At 40.7% G+C, this 13,683-nt stretch overlaps 1 protein-coding gene and 1 long non-coding RNA gene across 12 annotated transcripts in view; one reads left to right on the forward strand and one right to left on the reverse strand.

Moving 5' to 3' along the window:
- The first annotated feature begins 291 nt into the window (after window positions 1-291).
- The window catches only part of STX16 (syntaxin 16), a 30,068-nt gene continuing 16,676 nt past the window's right edge, over window positions 292-13,683 (forward strand). For 3 of the 11 annotated variants that reach the window (XM_033186877.1, XM_033186888.1, XM_033186889.1), the window contains exons 1-2: window positions 1,339-1,505; window positions 10,113-10,124. In XM_033186877.1, coding sequence (XP_033042768.1) covers window positions 1,374-1,505; window positions 10,113-10,124 — 144 coding nt within the window. In that variant the 5' untranslated portion in view covers window positions 1,339-1,373. Of the gene's footprint in view, window positions 1,506-10,112; window positions 10,125-11,893; window positions 12,084-13,683 lie in introns of those variants that run through there. The other 8 variants (XM_033186886.1, XM_033186880.1, XM_033186882.1 and 5 more) reach the window with 7 other exon arrangements.
- LOC117068995 lies at window positions 1,467-9,524 on the reverse strand. The gene is made up of 3 exons (XR_004431334.1): window positions 9,355-9,524; window positions 7,459-7,572; window positions 1,467-1,585 (listed from the first exon to the last, which is right to left on the reverse strand). It is a non-coding gene; the product is annotated as an uncharacterized LOC117068995 (long non-coding RNA).

Here is a 13,683-nt window from a genome sequence, read left to right on the forward strand (position 1 = left end):
CAGTGCCACCTACAGAAAGCGGCAGCTGGGGAGGGCGGGCGCCCCCAACGACCCCCGACTGCCAGCGGCTGCGCGGCCAGGCTGCCTGGAGCTCTCGCTTTTTTTTTTTTTTTTTCCCTTTTTTTTTTTCCTCCTGGTTGTCGGGTACATCTTTTTTCAGAGTGGAAAAAAAAAAAAAAAAAAAAAGCGAGCGCCGGCGCCTGCAGTAGAGCGTGCTCGGCCTGCAGAGGCAGTCGTCTCCAACTTTTCCTCTCCCGCTCCAACTCCCCGCTCCCAAAACTTCGGCTCTCGGGGAGCCCAAATTTGCCTGCCGCGCAACTTCCACTCTAATGCAGGGACCAAGGGCCCTGGCAGCGGTTTGCAGCCTGGGGGTCACGCTCCCCAGGCTCGGGCCTGCTCGCTGGCCTGCTCCTAGTGCCTAGACCCAGTTGGGGAAGACGAAACGGGGCGCCCCAGGAGCGCCCCGGGAGAGGGCGGAGCACTCTCGTGCCCCGGGGCAGGAGTGCAGGGAGCTCCCGCGCCCGGAACGTTGCAAGCAAGGCTTGCGAGATTCGCAGGGGGGCACTCGCGAGGGACGGACAGGAAGAGGGCCAGGGGGGACGCCAGAACCCGGGACCACAGCACGGAAACGGCCCGGGACTGAGCTGCAGTCAGATCCGGGGATGGAGGGAGCCGGAGAAGAGGAGTGAGAAGGCCGGGGAGGCAGGCCCTGCTGTCCTCCTGCAGGCCGGCAGCCTGCTGGCAGTGGAGGACCAGGCCGCCCAGGAAAGGAAGGGGTCAGGAGGTCGGGCAGGGCCTCAGCAGGCTCAGACAAGGCCCCAGAAGGGAGCTGCAGGCGCCCTGGAGTCCAGGCCCCAGGCCTGGCTCTGGTTGTCCAAAGAGGGCCTAGGCCAGGCCTCTGGTGGGGAAACTGAGTCACAGCCAGACCTCAGGACACGGCCTAGACGCTTACGAGCCAAGTTAGGGGTAGAGAGCAAAGACCTTTGGGGGTCTCAGGGAGTAGGGGGCTTCAGGGCCTCCTAGTCTAGAGCTGGATTGGCGAGTTAGACGCTTGTAGATCCAAGGTTGGATTGGGGTGGGGTCTCTGGACGTTGGATCGCTACGCAAGGATTGGGGGGATTCAAGTGCTTAGAGATCGAAGTCGGTCCTGGGTAGGGGGAGTCAGACAATTGGAAAGCCTAGGTAGTTATTTGGGGAGGGGTCTCTACGCTTTGGCGAAGGGCACAGCTGCGTCTTTTTGGCTTGAGGCCTGAGGCCTTGTCGAGAAGCTTCAGTGAAAGGGTGGGCTGGCCGGGCCAAGAGAAAGAAAGTGAATAAATCAGGAATATAAGTGGGCGGGGGGCCCCTGAGAGGGGGGTCACAAAGGGTGAGACATGGCCACCAGGCGTTTAACCGACGCTTTCTTGTTGTTGCGGAATAATTCCATCCAAAACCGGCAGCTGTTAGCCGAGCAAGTGAGTAGTCACACCACCTCCAGCCCTCTGCATTCACGTAGCATTGCTGCGGTGAGTCTCCCGGCGGCCTCTCCGACACACGGACCGTGTGCACTGCGGCTCTGCCTGTTTGTCTGTGTCTGTCTGTCTCTCTGTTTAAAAAAAGAAGATAAGAATAATAAGACTAAGAATAATAAGATCTCTTGGCTAGAGTCAGGGGGCATCTGTAACCCTGGATGGGGAAAAAGCGGTGCTGTGGGGCCGCAGCTCCACCTCTGCCTTGTCTGCTCCTCACTTCCGCAGCACCCCCCCCCCCCCCCCCCCGCGCATCCCCCGCCTTGGCGTCACTGCGCTACAGGCCGCCTGCAATTTACATATGTTTTAACGCTAACATTGGGAAGCATTGGGCCTTTCTGAAGCCTTTTTGTTTCGTTTTGTTTGAAGCTCCCCTCCCCCCAATAGTGAGCCTCAGTTCGGTCCTGATGGCTGGATCGCGGGACCGTGGACCCAAATCCTTGCAAATGAACGACTCCCTCCCCCAAAGAGGAAGCAGTTGTGTTGTTGTTTTGTTTTGTTTTGTTTTTCCTCCCGTTTTAAGGGTCCCGCGGCCCTCTGTGTGGCCTTGTTCCCTATGAGTAATTGTTTCACTGTTCTTCCTGGGGGCTTGGGTTTGTGAGACTCAAGGTGCTAGCCCCTTCACTTTCCATTTCCCAGACAGGAAATGACGCTTTCCTCTCCATTCGAACTTTTTAAAAAAGCCTGAGGAGGTATATGTGAAAATTAACCCTCTAAAATAGCATTTTTTTTTTTTTTTAATTAGCCAGACCTTTAGTTAGCCTAGCAGTAGCGTTTTTTAAGGGTGGTCCTGGAAAAATTACTGTTTTCTGGTTTGTTTTTAATGGGGGCTACTTTTCCCTTTCTGAGCCACAGTTGACTGCTTTGTTAAACAAGGGGCGAGTCTGGATGATCTCTACCAGACAGTGATCGTTAGCTCGGTAATGTCTTCAATTGAAACGTGAAGATATGAAACTGGCTGTAGTTCAGGCTACCTGCTGTGGGCAGGCTAGGTTGGAATAGAAGCAGCGTTGGAACAGGCGGGGAATGGCCATCCCAGGACCACATTCGTGGGGATTATATTTGATAGGCAATTTTGGAAACCCCGCATTTATTTTACCTCTTAGGGACTGTATGGCCAGTTCATTTTTTCTTTGTGATTTTATCTAAATGCTTCAGGAAAATTTTGCCATATGTCATGATTATCATGTCTACAAAGACAGTTTCTCCTTTTTGTAAGTCACAAGTGGAGAATGTGTTTGGCCATGTAACTGATAGAAAGTGATATTAAGCCATATGAGCGGTTTCAGGAATAAAAGCATGTAAACTCAGGTCAAAAAGCCTAGAAACAGGGACAGAGTGTGTGTGAGATTTCAATTAAGAAGTTGAAGGGTTTTACATTCATAAATTGAAAGGAATGACATTATATTGAAATAAATGTAAAGCTGTCTGGTAGCATAGAAACGGGCTAATTCTAGCGCTAATTTTGAAGAAGAAATAAGAAATCGAGTAGCAATTGGATGAATACAGTTCCTTAATGGAACTTCAGTAATGTTAAATAAGAACTATATGTTCCTTAAATGACTTGATTTTTGTGCTGCCTCAAAAACAACTGAAACTGATGTTAAGATTTCTAAGGTATCAGTTTTAATTGATTGAAAAACATATTGTTTATTTTTCAATTTTTAATCATTAAGGTTCAAAATACCCTGAACCTTTGGGTAACATGAGGGTTTTTTTTTCCCCCCCTCATTTAGTCAGACGGTTTAAAAACCTAGTATCTGAGACAGGAAGCTTTTTAAAAGTCCTTCTCTGAATCAGACCACTTTAGAAAATTATTTTCTAAGTTAGGCAATTTAAAAAAATATTTAAGCTAAGCAAAATAATTAAAAATGGATAGCTAAAGTATACAGTTTGGAAAAATAGATACGTCAGGGTATATACAGATACATTTAGCTAACTCACAGTTTTTGAAAATGATTTCTAAACCCAACTAAAAATATATTTCTAAGTCAGAACGTTAAAAAATGTTTTCTAAATGTCATGCCATTGAAAATGTTAATATTTGTATTAGTCTGACCATTTAAAATCTTTCTCAGATCATTGAAAGCAGCCATATCATTTGAAATATCCTTATAGTCAATTCATACTGTCTAAAAAATAGGTTTTGCAGTCTAACAAACATAGTTTTCCTGAATTAAAATTTAAAAAGAAAACACAGATTTGTATATTTTAATTGTGTTTAAAAAAATGGCATGTCATAAATTTCTGAAGTAATTAGGGTTGAAGTGTTACATCTTCACTTTGCTTACAGGTGATTCTTACAAAATCTATTTCTGCACACAATACGGCGAAATTGCTAACGAGACTACATAGAGGTTATGATTTTTTCAACTTTTCTGGAAGTTGGAAAAGCTTTATAAACGTTCTGAAGCAAAAGCCATGTCTAACACAATTTGTAAAAACTGTATTGAGTAACTCTTAGCAATGCTTTTCATTGCATATCTAGCTCATAAAAAATTTAAAGCCTCGTTTCTGATTTGTAAATTTCAAAGCCGTGTAGCACACCAAACAATACCATATCTGTCAAATTTTGAATATGGACTAGGTATTAGGTGACATTAAGGAATTAATTAATTATAATACATTACATTTGATAATTTTACTAGAGATGCCTACTAAAATGTTTAGTGGTGAAATGTCAAGGTGTCTTACCTAAATCCTTAAACCCCTCCAAAAACAGAGGAAGCAAATAAGGCAAATTGTTGAGTCTAGTGATGAGTATGTGGGGGACATTTTACCATTTTGTAGGCTTTTCTACATGTTTGAAAATTTTTAAATAGAAACTTAAAATAAGTATATTGTTATAGTAAAGTAAAACAGTTAAAAAGAGACAATTTGTAAATATATATCTAACACTCAGGCAATTTGAAAGGAAGAAATTAAACCTGAGTTTAACTTAATTTAAAAAAATATTTAAGCTAAGCAAAATAATTAAAAATGGATAGCTAAAGTATACAGTTTGGAAAAATAGATACGTCAGGGTATATACAGATACATTTAGCTAACTCACAGTTTTTGAAAATGATTTCTAAACCCAACTAAAAATATATTTCTAAGTCAGAACGTTAAAAAATGTTTTCTAAATGTCATGCCATTGAAAATGTTAATATTTGTATTAGTCTGACCATTTAAAATCTTTCTCAGATCATTGAAAGCAGCCATATCATTTGAAATATCCTTATAGTCAATTCATACTGTCTAAAAAATAGGTTTTGCAGTCTAACAAACATAGTTTTCCTGAATTAAAATTTAAAAAGAAAACACAGATTTGTATATTTTAATTGTGTTTAAAAAAATGGCATGTCATAAATTTCTGAAGTAATTAGGGTTGAAGTGTTACATCTTCACTTTGCTTACAGGTGATTCTTACAAAATCTATTTCTGCACACAATACGGCGAAATTGCTAACGAGACTACATAGAGGTTATGATTTTTTCAACTTTTCTGGAAGTTGGAAAAGCTTTATAAACGTTCTGAAGCAAAAGCCATGTCTAACACAATTTGTAAAAACTGTATTGAGTAACTCTTAGCAATGCTTTTCATTGCATATCTAGCTCATAAAAAATTTAAAGCCTCGTTTCTGATTTGTAAATTTCAAAGCCGTGTAGCACACCAAACAATACCATATCTGTCAAATTTTGAATATGGACTAGGTATTAGGTGACATTAAGGAATTAATTAATTATAATACATTACATTTGATAATTTTACTAGAGATGCCTACTAAAATGTTTAGTGGTGAAATGTCAAGGTGTCTTACCTAAATCCTTAAACCCCTCCAAAAACAGAGGAAGCAAATAAGGCAAATTGTTGAGTCTAGTGATGAGTATGTGGGGGACATTTTACCATTTTGTAGGCTTTTCTACATGTTTGAAAATTTTTAAATAGAAACTTAAAATAAGTATATTTGTTATAGTAAAGTAAAACAGTTAAAAAGAGACAATTTGTAAATATATATCTAACACTCAGGCAATTTGAAAGGAAGAAATTAAACCTGAGTTTAACTTAATTTAAAAAATAATAACCTGGAATTTAAAGCTTCTAATTAGAAGAAAAAGCTGTAGACTTTGATCTTGATGCATTTGATACCAACTAAAAATACACCTAAAATAACAGACTTTTAAAAAAAAATTGTAATCCTGAATTTTGACATCTTTATTTCAGGAAAAAGCTGCAGAAATTAATTGCAGAGTAGTATGTCTTACACCTCAAAGCAAAGCACACCTTCAGCCATGTCATGGCTTTAGCCGTGTCATTCAAAAGATTTAAACTTGCATTTTTTGCATCCTAGTTGGAGGGAAAAAACTAGAATTTCGTTGTTGTAGTGGGGTTGTTGTATGTACCTGTGCGTGCATACAGGGTTTTGCAGCATTCAGGCAAATACATCAAATAAACAGGAATTTAAGGAGGAGATGCAGTGACCAGATAAACACAAAGCCTTAAGGGCCAGAAGGGACCTAAAGGTCATTTGGCCTAGTGTACCCGTTTGTGATAACTCCTTATGCCTGTCTTGTTTGGCCATGTTCTGTGATTATGATGGAAAATGCCAGCAGCTCCACGATTTTTACCACTAAAAAGTCTTTGCCTGTTAATCCCAACTGTTTGTGTCCTGGGGTCCTGCTTTTAGTTCTGTTCCTTCGGGTCTTCCTTCTGTCTGGTAACCCTGCAGCCTTGTTACCCAGAGTTCTTTCCAGGCTTAGCAGTCCTGGCTCAGAGTGGTTACGTTTCTTTCCTATAAATGATGTTTAGTTTTTCTGTATCCTTTTTAAAGTTCAGCACCCAGAACTGAACAAAATTCTACTTTTTTGTGTGTTCTTAGTTGTATTAATGTTAGTAAAACTAATTGTTAAAAACAGATGGGTTTGACTTTATACACTCCTAACAAAATGCAGTTGTATTTCCCATGCATTTTGCTCTGGCCTCAGTTTTGAGTGCCCCATCACGTTCATGCCTCAGGGCAGCATGAAATAAAGGAAAGAGCACTGAGAATTGAATCTGAGAATTGAGGCCTAAATCCTGTTCTGCTGCAGGCTCAGAGTGTGTCCTTAGGCAAGCTTTTAATCTTTTTGGATATCTTTTGCCTCATTTGTAAACTGAGGGGTTTGAGTTAGGTGATTTCCAGCCCTATGGATTCAACAGTATTTTCTCAAGTTCTGTTTTAATACATTGTTTCTCCTGACTTTAGCTTTAATTTGAAAAGGAGGAATTCATAGTCAACAGCTTTGTGGCTGTCAGTCCAAGGTGAAATCCTTAGAAGTAGCCTACCAGTACTGTGCAAAAGTAACTTTCACATTATTATGCCAGCCAAGTGCAGGTTTTAAGGTAGCAACTCATTCAAGCAGCTTGGCTTTAGGAAACTGAAGTGGATTTATGAAGCTAAACAATCATTCAAAAAAAAATTGTAAAGTCATAAAGAAACGAATGAAAGGTGGATATTGAGATGCTCTTCTGATCTGATGAAATTCTGTATGGATTTGTGTGGTTTCCTTCGATCCCTGGGAATGGATCTAATACAGGGGTTGGAGCTACTTTCTTAGTGTTTACTGCCTAATCTATACTCTGCTTTAAAATAATGCATAATCTAAAATTGGAAGCTAGAGATAATTGGTCTTACATTAGTTTGAAACTTAAGCACATTATTTTTAATAAAATGTGTGCTTTAGGAAAAAAAAGAAATTAAGGATTAACTGGCTATAAGAAACCTGAGGTTCTTATCCAGGCTTGACTACAATATTAGCTAAGATTTATGGAGAGTTTACGTTGTGCCTGACTCTGGGCTAAGCCCTTTCCATGTGTAAGCTCGGCTCATCTTCACAGTGCTCTATCAAATAAGTACTATTGTTTTTCTCAGATACAGATAAGGAAACAGATTTTAGAGGAGGTAGGAAACTGGCCTAGCATCACCCACCTGATGGGTTGGGGGCTGTGACTGGAACTCTGGCAAACCTGGCTTGAGAGCCCCGTGCTCACCTCCTGGGCCACTCTGGTGTTGGCTGCATTTTCAGAACTTGTGTTGCAGATCCTGGAAAATGGAAGGACCTATTGTTTAAAAACAATTTTTTTTTTTCTTGCAAGAGGCTAGCATCTTTCTTTATCTCACTTTTACAAACCTTACACAGTCAATTTTAACTTGCACATTGAAGGTTCTAAGTTTTAGTACAAGCTGAGTCTGTTGGAAAATTAGTTCTCTGTCTTTAGAATCCAAGTATGAAATCATTATATATTTCTCTTTAGATCTACTTGCTTTTCCGCTTTTAAAGATTCCATGGGAGCAGTGAGGCTTACTTTGAGAATAAGGGTACTTTGTTGGATAAAAGTGAAGCAAACTTTTATTTTGGCAGTAACGGAAATAAAGTAAATGTCACTATAGTATAGACCTGTGTTTCCAACTCATTTTGCTCAACTTTTCCAGACTTCCTGAGTAAACACAGATGGGTTTCCACTGATTTTTCAGTTTTATGTAGAAAGTTCTTTAGACTATAAATTCCACATGCTACTTGGAGTTTTCAGTATTTGCTTGATTGCATGCCATTGGCAGGTCAAAAACCTAGATTTAGACATAAAGATTTAGAAGGTGATGATGTGTAGTAATGTGTTTTCATTTGGCTTTATTTTGGTCTTTCCTGATGGTAATTCTACATGTTTTAATTCAGGTCTTGACTAAATTTCCTGGTAATTTGGTGGCACGCAGAGCTTCGAAAGCCTTCTATTTTTAAGTAGCAGAATGGTGGGGAGGGTCTTTGAAAAGGTGACCTTAATTTAATATTCCTGATGTGGTGGTAGCTGCCTATTACAAGTAATTCCCTGAATTGTTAATAAAATTAGAGAGGCTGGAGGGTGGGGTGGAAAGAGACCTGAACACCTGGGTCTGTCCCCGGTCTGACCATTAACAAGGTCTGTGGCTTCGAGCAATGCATTTATACATTTTGAAGCTTAGTTTTCTTATTTGTAAGAAAATAGTTATTTCTAGCCCTAGAATCCCATGATTCAGATTTCACCTCTTATCAACTAATAATTGTAGCAATCAGAAGATCAGGGTGTGTGTGCTCGGTTAATAATCCGAGAGCATAGGCACATGTGCAGCAGAGATTTTAACCGAGGTTTGCAATAGTACATCGTTCAAAGATTAAATGCCAGGGAGCCGCTGCAGAATAGGAAGAAGACTGAGATACTCAAGTTAGGGGTTTTGTCTTGCATCATGTTTTATTAATACAAGATTTTAATGTTCTCTTAATGTTAAGCTTTTAAAAAATAAAAACATTTTTCTTTGTGAAGTAAAAGATAATTAAATCAGATTTCCATTTGATACTATCTTTATTAATATCGTCTAGTGCTACTATTATGGCAGGGTGTGTCTAGAATTCTCTCTTGCTCTCACAGAAAATTGTGGAAGGAATGAAGAGGATTTGCAGCTTTCCATGTCATCTAATTGAATTTTTACATGGAGTAAAGTTTGATTACGTTTTTATTGCTATCATTGTTTAATAATATTTTGGCCCTGATACAGCAGCTTCATTTGCACTCTTTTTAAATAAGAAAGTTGTTTTTTTATTTTCTAAATTTACTGCTAAACATAAAAAAACACAATTGATTATTGAATTTCACCACAAATTATTTCAGTGATCAATACTGTACAAAAAAAAGACCTAGTTGTTTAGCTTATCTGTCATTAGTAAATGTCTGTCCAGAAGATAGAGTTCCATGTTGATCTAAAAAAGAACCTTTAGTTTTCAATTGAAACTTAACCCTCTGGTGTCATGCTTCTCCCTCCCCACTCCCCTTAAAAGAAAAAATGTATTCTTACCTTTTGTTTTGTCTCGTTTGCTTGCTTTTATAAGAGCTTTATGAATAACTGTACGCTTTCTAGCTAATGATAATACATACCAAGAGATGGTAAGAGTTTTTCTTTTATTTTGCCACCTGTGTCTCTCTCCGGGAAAGAGTGGTTTCTCAGCTCTCTTACTACCAGGGATGAAGCCGTGTCTGCGGGATGTAATTTGCAGAGACCTTGCATATGTGGTCACTCACATGTTATCTGAATACGGCTACAGACAGTTTCTGTGGGTCGTTCATTTTTTAATTTTGTTGCATTTGCAGGTCTGATTTACATGTGAAAATATACATTTATTTAACATGATAAAATTACATTGCAGCTCTGCTCTCTTTTTATATTTTCCTAAGGGAAATTAGAATGTGGTATTGTATGGATATTTGGTGTTTATGAAACAGATTAACAGCATATTTTATTGAAACCAAAGCAAGTATGTTTTATCTGTTTCCAGTGTATTTTAATATTTACAATCATGTTTTGCTTGTTTCCTAACTCATTTTCAAAACAACCGCAGTAAATAAAAATAAAAGCATATATTGATGTAGCTTATTTTAAAAAAAGAAGACTCAAAAGGAGATTTTAAAATACCTTGCTTAGTGGATCTTTATATTTAGTTAGCTTAAAATCTCAGTGTTTTCTCAACTGACCATGCCTTGTCTGTCTGTCCCATGCTGCTTTCTTTTTGCTTTCCCTAACTGGATGGGACTGATGGGAACAACATGTCTCTTCAGGAGCTGGACGAGGTATCGTGTTTTGAATATTTTTATATGTTAGGTAATTTGAGATTATAAAATACCTGCTTTTCCTGAAGTCTTTGCTCATATATAAAATGCTAACAGCTTATAAATATTAGCATTTGTTTTGATTACTAATTTTTTTAACAGTTTAATATGTAGAATTTAATATATTTTCACACCATGTGAACTGATGATTTGAAAAAGGCTTTGGGAAGATTGTTTACTACTCTTGGGAAAGTGTCTCAACTTTGGAAGCAATAAAAAGGTTGAACACTTCCTTCAAGGAAGCCAGAATGTTTTGGGAATTAATGTCTGTAACTTCCTGATTTCTGAGAGGTGAGTGGTGCACTTGCTCAGGTAGACAGTATAGAAGACCAGCGTGTCTGTGAAGGCCCTAAGTGAGGAGGACTGTAGCCACAGCAACTGTGGGAGGGTCTTCCTTGTCACTCCTGTCTGGAATGAGTTGACACCCAGTGGATGCACCTGAAGCTATTGTCACCTGGGCCCAGTTCTGCATCTCCTAGCTGGGGATGCCTTTGGCCTTTTTATTAGCTAGTAGCATCTTGCCCAGAAGGTGGAGAGAGTATATATTCAAAGCACTTTATTTTAGTAGCCCTAGTAAAAGGGTTCAGAAAAAATGAGATGAAAACTGTTGTTAATGTTTGTGTCTGTTGTCTGTTTCAGCATTGAAGGGGTAAGAATATTTTTCCTGAGTATAGAGTGATGGAGAAGTGAGGGTTGTTCTTGTTTGTTTTCATTTAGAAGTATGAACAGTGTAGGATTAGGATCACTCTCCTTAAAACCAGTGGGGTCCTAACTAGTAGATTCAGATTTACCTATATATTCTAAAAACTTTAACTAGTTGATAATGACAACAGACTGAGCACAGCCTAAATAGCTGTCGTTGGGAGCTGGCTAAATAAATCGTGTAGCATCTCTGACCCTCTGTACCAGGCAAATGGTGAGGCCCATCCATGAGAACTGCAGTGGAATGAGCCCCAGACACATGGCGGAGTGGAAAGACCCAGATGCAGAGTAGCATGGATAATGTGATTCCTGCTCCTTTTTGTTTTGTTTTGTTTTTTCAGGAAAAATAACTCATATTTATGCTTATGTGTGCTTAAAAAATTCCTGAAAAGATACACAAGAAACTGTTAACAGTGGATACACCCCAAGAAACATCTGCGATAGAAGAAAAACTTCCTTTCTATTACAAACCCTTTTCTTAGGGTGCATATATATTTTTAAACCATGTGCATGTATACTTTGCCACTAAAAACAATTAGTTAAAAAAAAAAACCCACTTAACTGGCAGCTGACTGAGCCAGGCGTCATGGTCATACCTGCGTGGGGTTTCCTTTTCCATTCGGGAACCTCACGCCAGCTCCCCGCTTGGGCACTGGGCCCTGGAGAGGGCCCAGCTCACACATGTGAAGGTAGGGATCTCTGGAGCACAGTGGACGTGGGTGGATTTGCTGACCAATCTTTAAAAATGTTAAGGCTTGGGGGCTTGGAGAGCAGGCATTCTGAGTTAAAATAGATGTTGCTATTGGCTGAGCAGTTTGAAGATATGGAGCTTCTGACCTCAAAAGGAAGTGTATAGGGTGCGGGGGAGGGTAACAAATTGTAGAACCACTTAGGTTGAAGAACCATTTGAATAATGTTCCAAGGAGGGGCACATAAGTGGTCATAATTACTTCGGGGTCTGCTGTCTGAACCGATTTCCAGTCTTTCCTGCTTCCTTTTTCAGGCAGCAAGTTCCAGAAACTGGCTACTCACTGCATGAACTTGGCAGGCCCTTTTGCTTTTCTTATGCTTCACCTCTAAGGGCTTAAAAGGGAGTCTTCATGCCCCGTGATCAGAGGCCCTGCGTAGAGAGCACTATCTCCTCCATGTGCACCCCAGTGCTGTTAGAAATGCAGGTTGCTGTCTCATCGCGGGTGCCCACAGCCACCTCATTTCCTTGTGCGTTTCACTTGCCCCTTTTGCTCTTTTGTCCAGCACCATTATCTGTTTCATGAAGTGTGGCTTCCACAATTGTCCGTGACGTACATTTTATTTACGTCGTTCATTTATTCCACTCGTTTCTCGTCGGCTCACTCAGCTGGCTGTGATTGTGCGTTCAGGACTCTGAAGTGCCAGGTACTGGCCTAGGAGCTGGGGGTGTGGTTGGGGACAGTGTCCAGAGGCTTCCTTGAAGCTGAAGCAAGGCCTCACATTGGCGTCTCTGGAAATAGTAAACGCCCAGCTCCGGAGTGGATTAGGTGGTGGCCACCCCTTATAGGTGAGGCCTGAACAAATGTCCCTGAGTGCACATCACCTGCATCTCCCAGGGTGAAGGCATCGACGGCCCCACTTCAGGGGCTTCCTGCGGTCTGTCGTTTGATTGTCATTCTCCTCCTCTAGCCTGAGTCCCCTGGAGATGTCACTTTTCCTTCTCAGAAAACACTAAGTAAGGTGTTCCTGAGGAGGAAGCCGAGCCCACCATTGCTTCTCTTACCCAGGGAAGTGTCTGGCCCTCTCCTTTGTTCTCTATCTTTAATCTACTTCCCGTCTTATGACAAAGAAATCTCCCAAGTTTGGGAGTTTTTAAATTCAAGATAAGAATTATTTTAAAAGTCACAAGATACAAATATCGAGCCCCCAAACCACACTGCCTGGAGGATGGGTGATGGGTGCACATCTGAGAGTGCCTGGGCCGGGCCCCAGTGTCCATGTTGGTGACATAGGGAGCGGCGTCCCTCTGAAGGATTGTTGTTGGGACCGGCGTGGGCCAGGTCAGTAGCAGTGCTCAGGACAGTGCTCACAGAAGGCAGAGAGGGACGGGATTGCTCCCTTCCTTTTTCTCCCCGCCCAGAGCGTGTATGTTAGTTGAGAAAAAAGGAAAATCAGTGAAATTGACAACAGTATCAGGATGATGTGATTCTCAAGTGTTATCTCAATATTTTTTGTACCATTTTATTTATTTTTGTTGATCTATTTTTTTGAGACAGAGTCTCACTCTGTCACCCAGGCTAGAGTGCAGTGGCGCAATCTCGGCTCACTGCAACCTCTGCCTCCCCGTTTTAAGTGATTCTCCTGCCTCAGCCTCCTGAGTAGCTGGGACTACAGGTGCGTGCCACCATGCCTGGCTATTTTCGGTTTTGGGGTTTTTTTTTTTTGTATTTTTTAGTAGAGACGGAGTTTTGCCATGTTGCCCAGGCTGGTCTCGAACTCCTGAACTCAAGTCATCCACCCGCCTTGGCCTCCCAAGTGCTAGGATTATAGGTGTGAGCCACTGCACCATCCTATACCATTTTAAAAGTGTTTATTTTGACCATTTATTAATTTCATAATCAGAAAAGATAAGCATTATTTTAAAATTATCACAGGTTTAGAAAAATGTAGTGCTGACATCACTTTTATCTACATGCTTATTCCCTTCTCCAACAACTCGGATTTCTTAAGCCTAATTGTCTATTAGCAAAGTGGTCTGACTTCATCATACGGGCGCCCAGAGTTTCATGTGGAAGCACGAGTTGCCAGTCTGTTGATTTTCAGTGTCCCTTCTGGACTTGTTAAGTGT

The sequence above is a fragment of the Trachypithecus francoisi genome, unplaced genomic scaffold (genome assembly GCF_009764315.1).
Source record: "Trachypithecus francoisi isolate TF-2019V2 unplaced genomic scaffold, Tfra_2.0 Lachesis_group21, whole genome shotgun sequence".
Classification (NCBI taxonomy): domain Eukaryota; kingdom Metazoa; phylum Chordata; class Mammalia; order Primates; family Cercopithecidae; genus Trachypithecus; species Trachypithecus francoisi.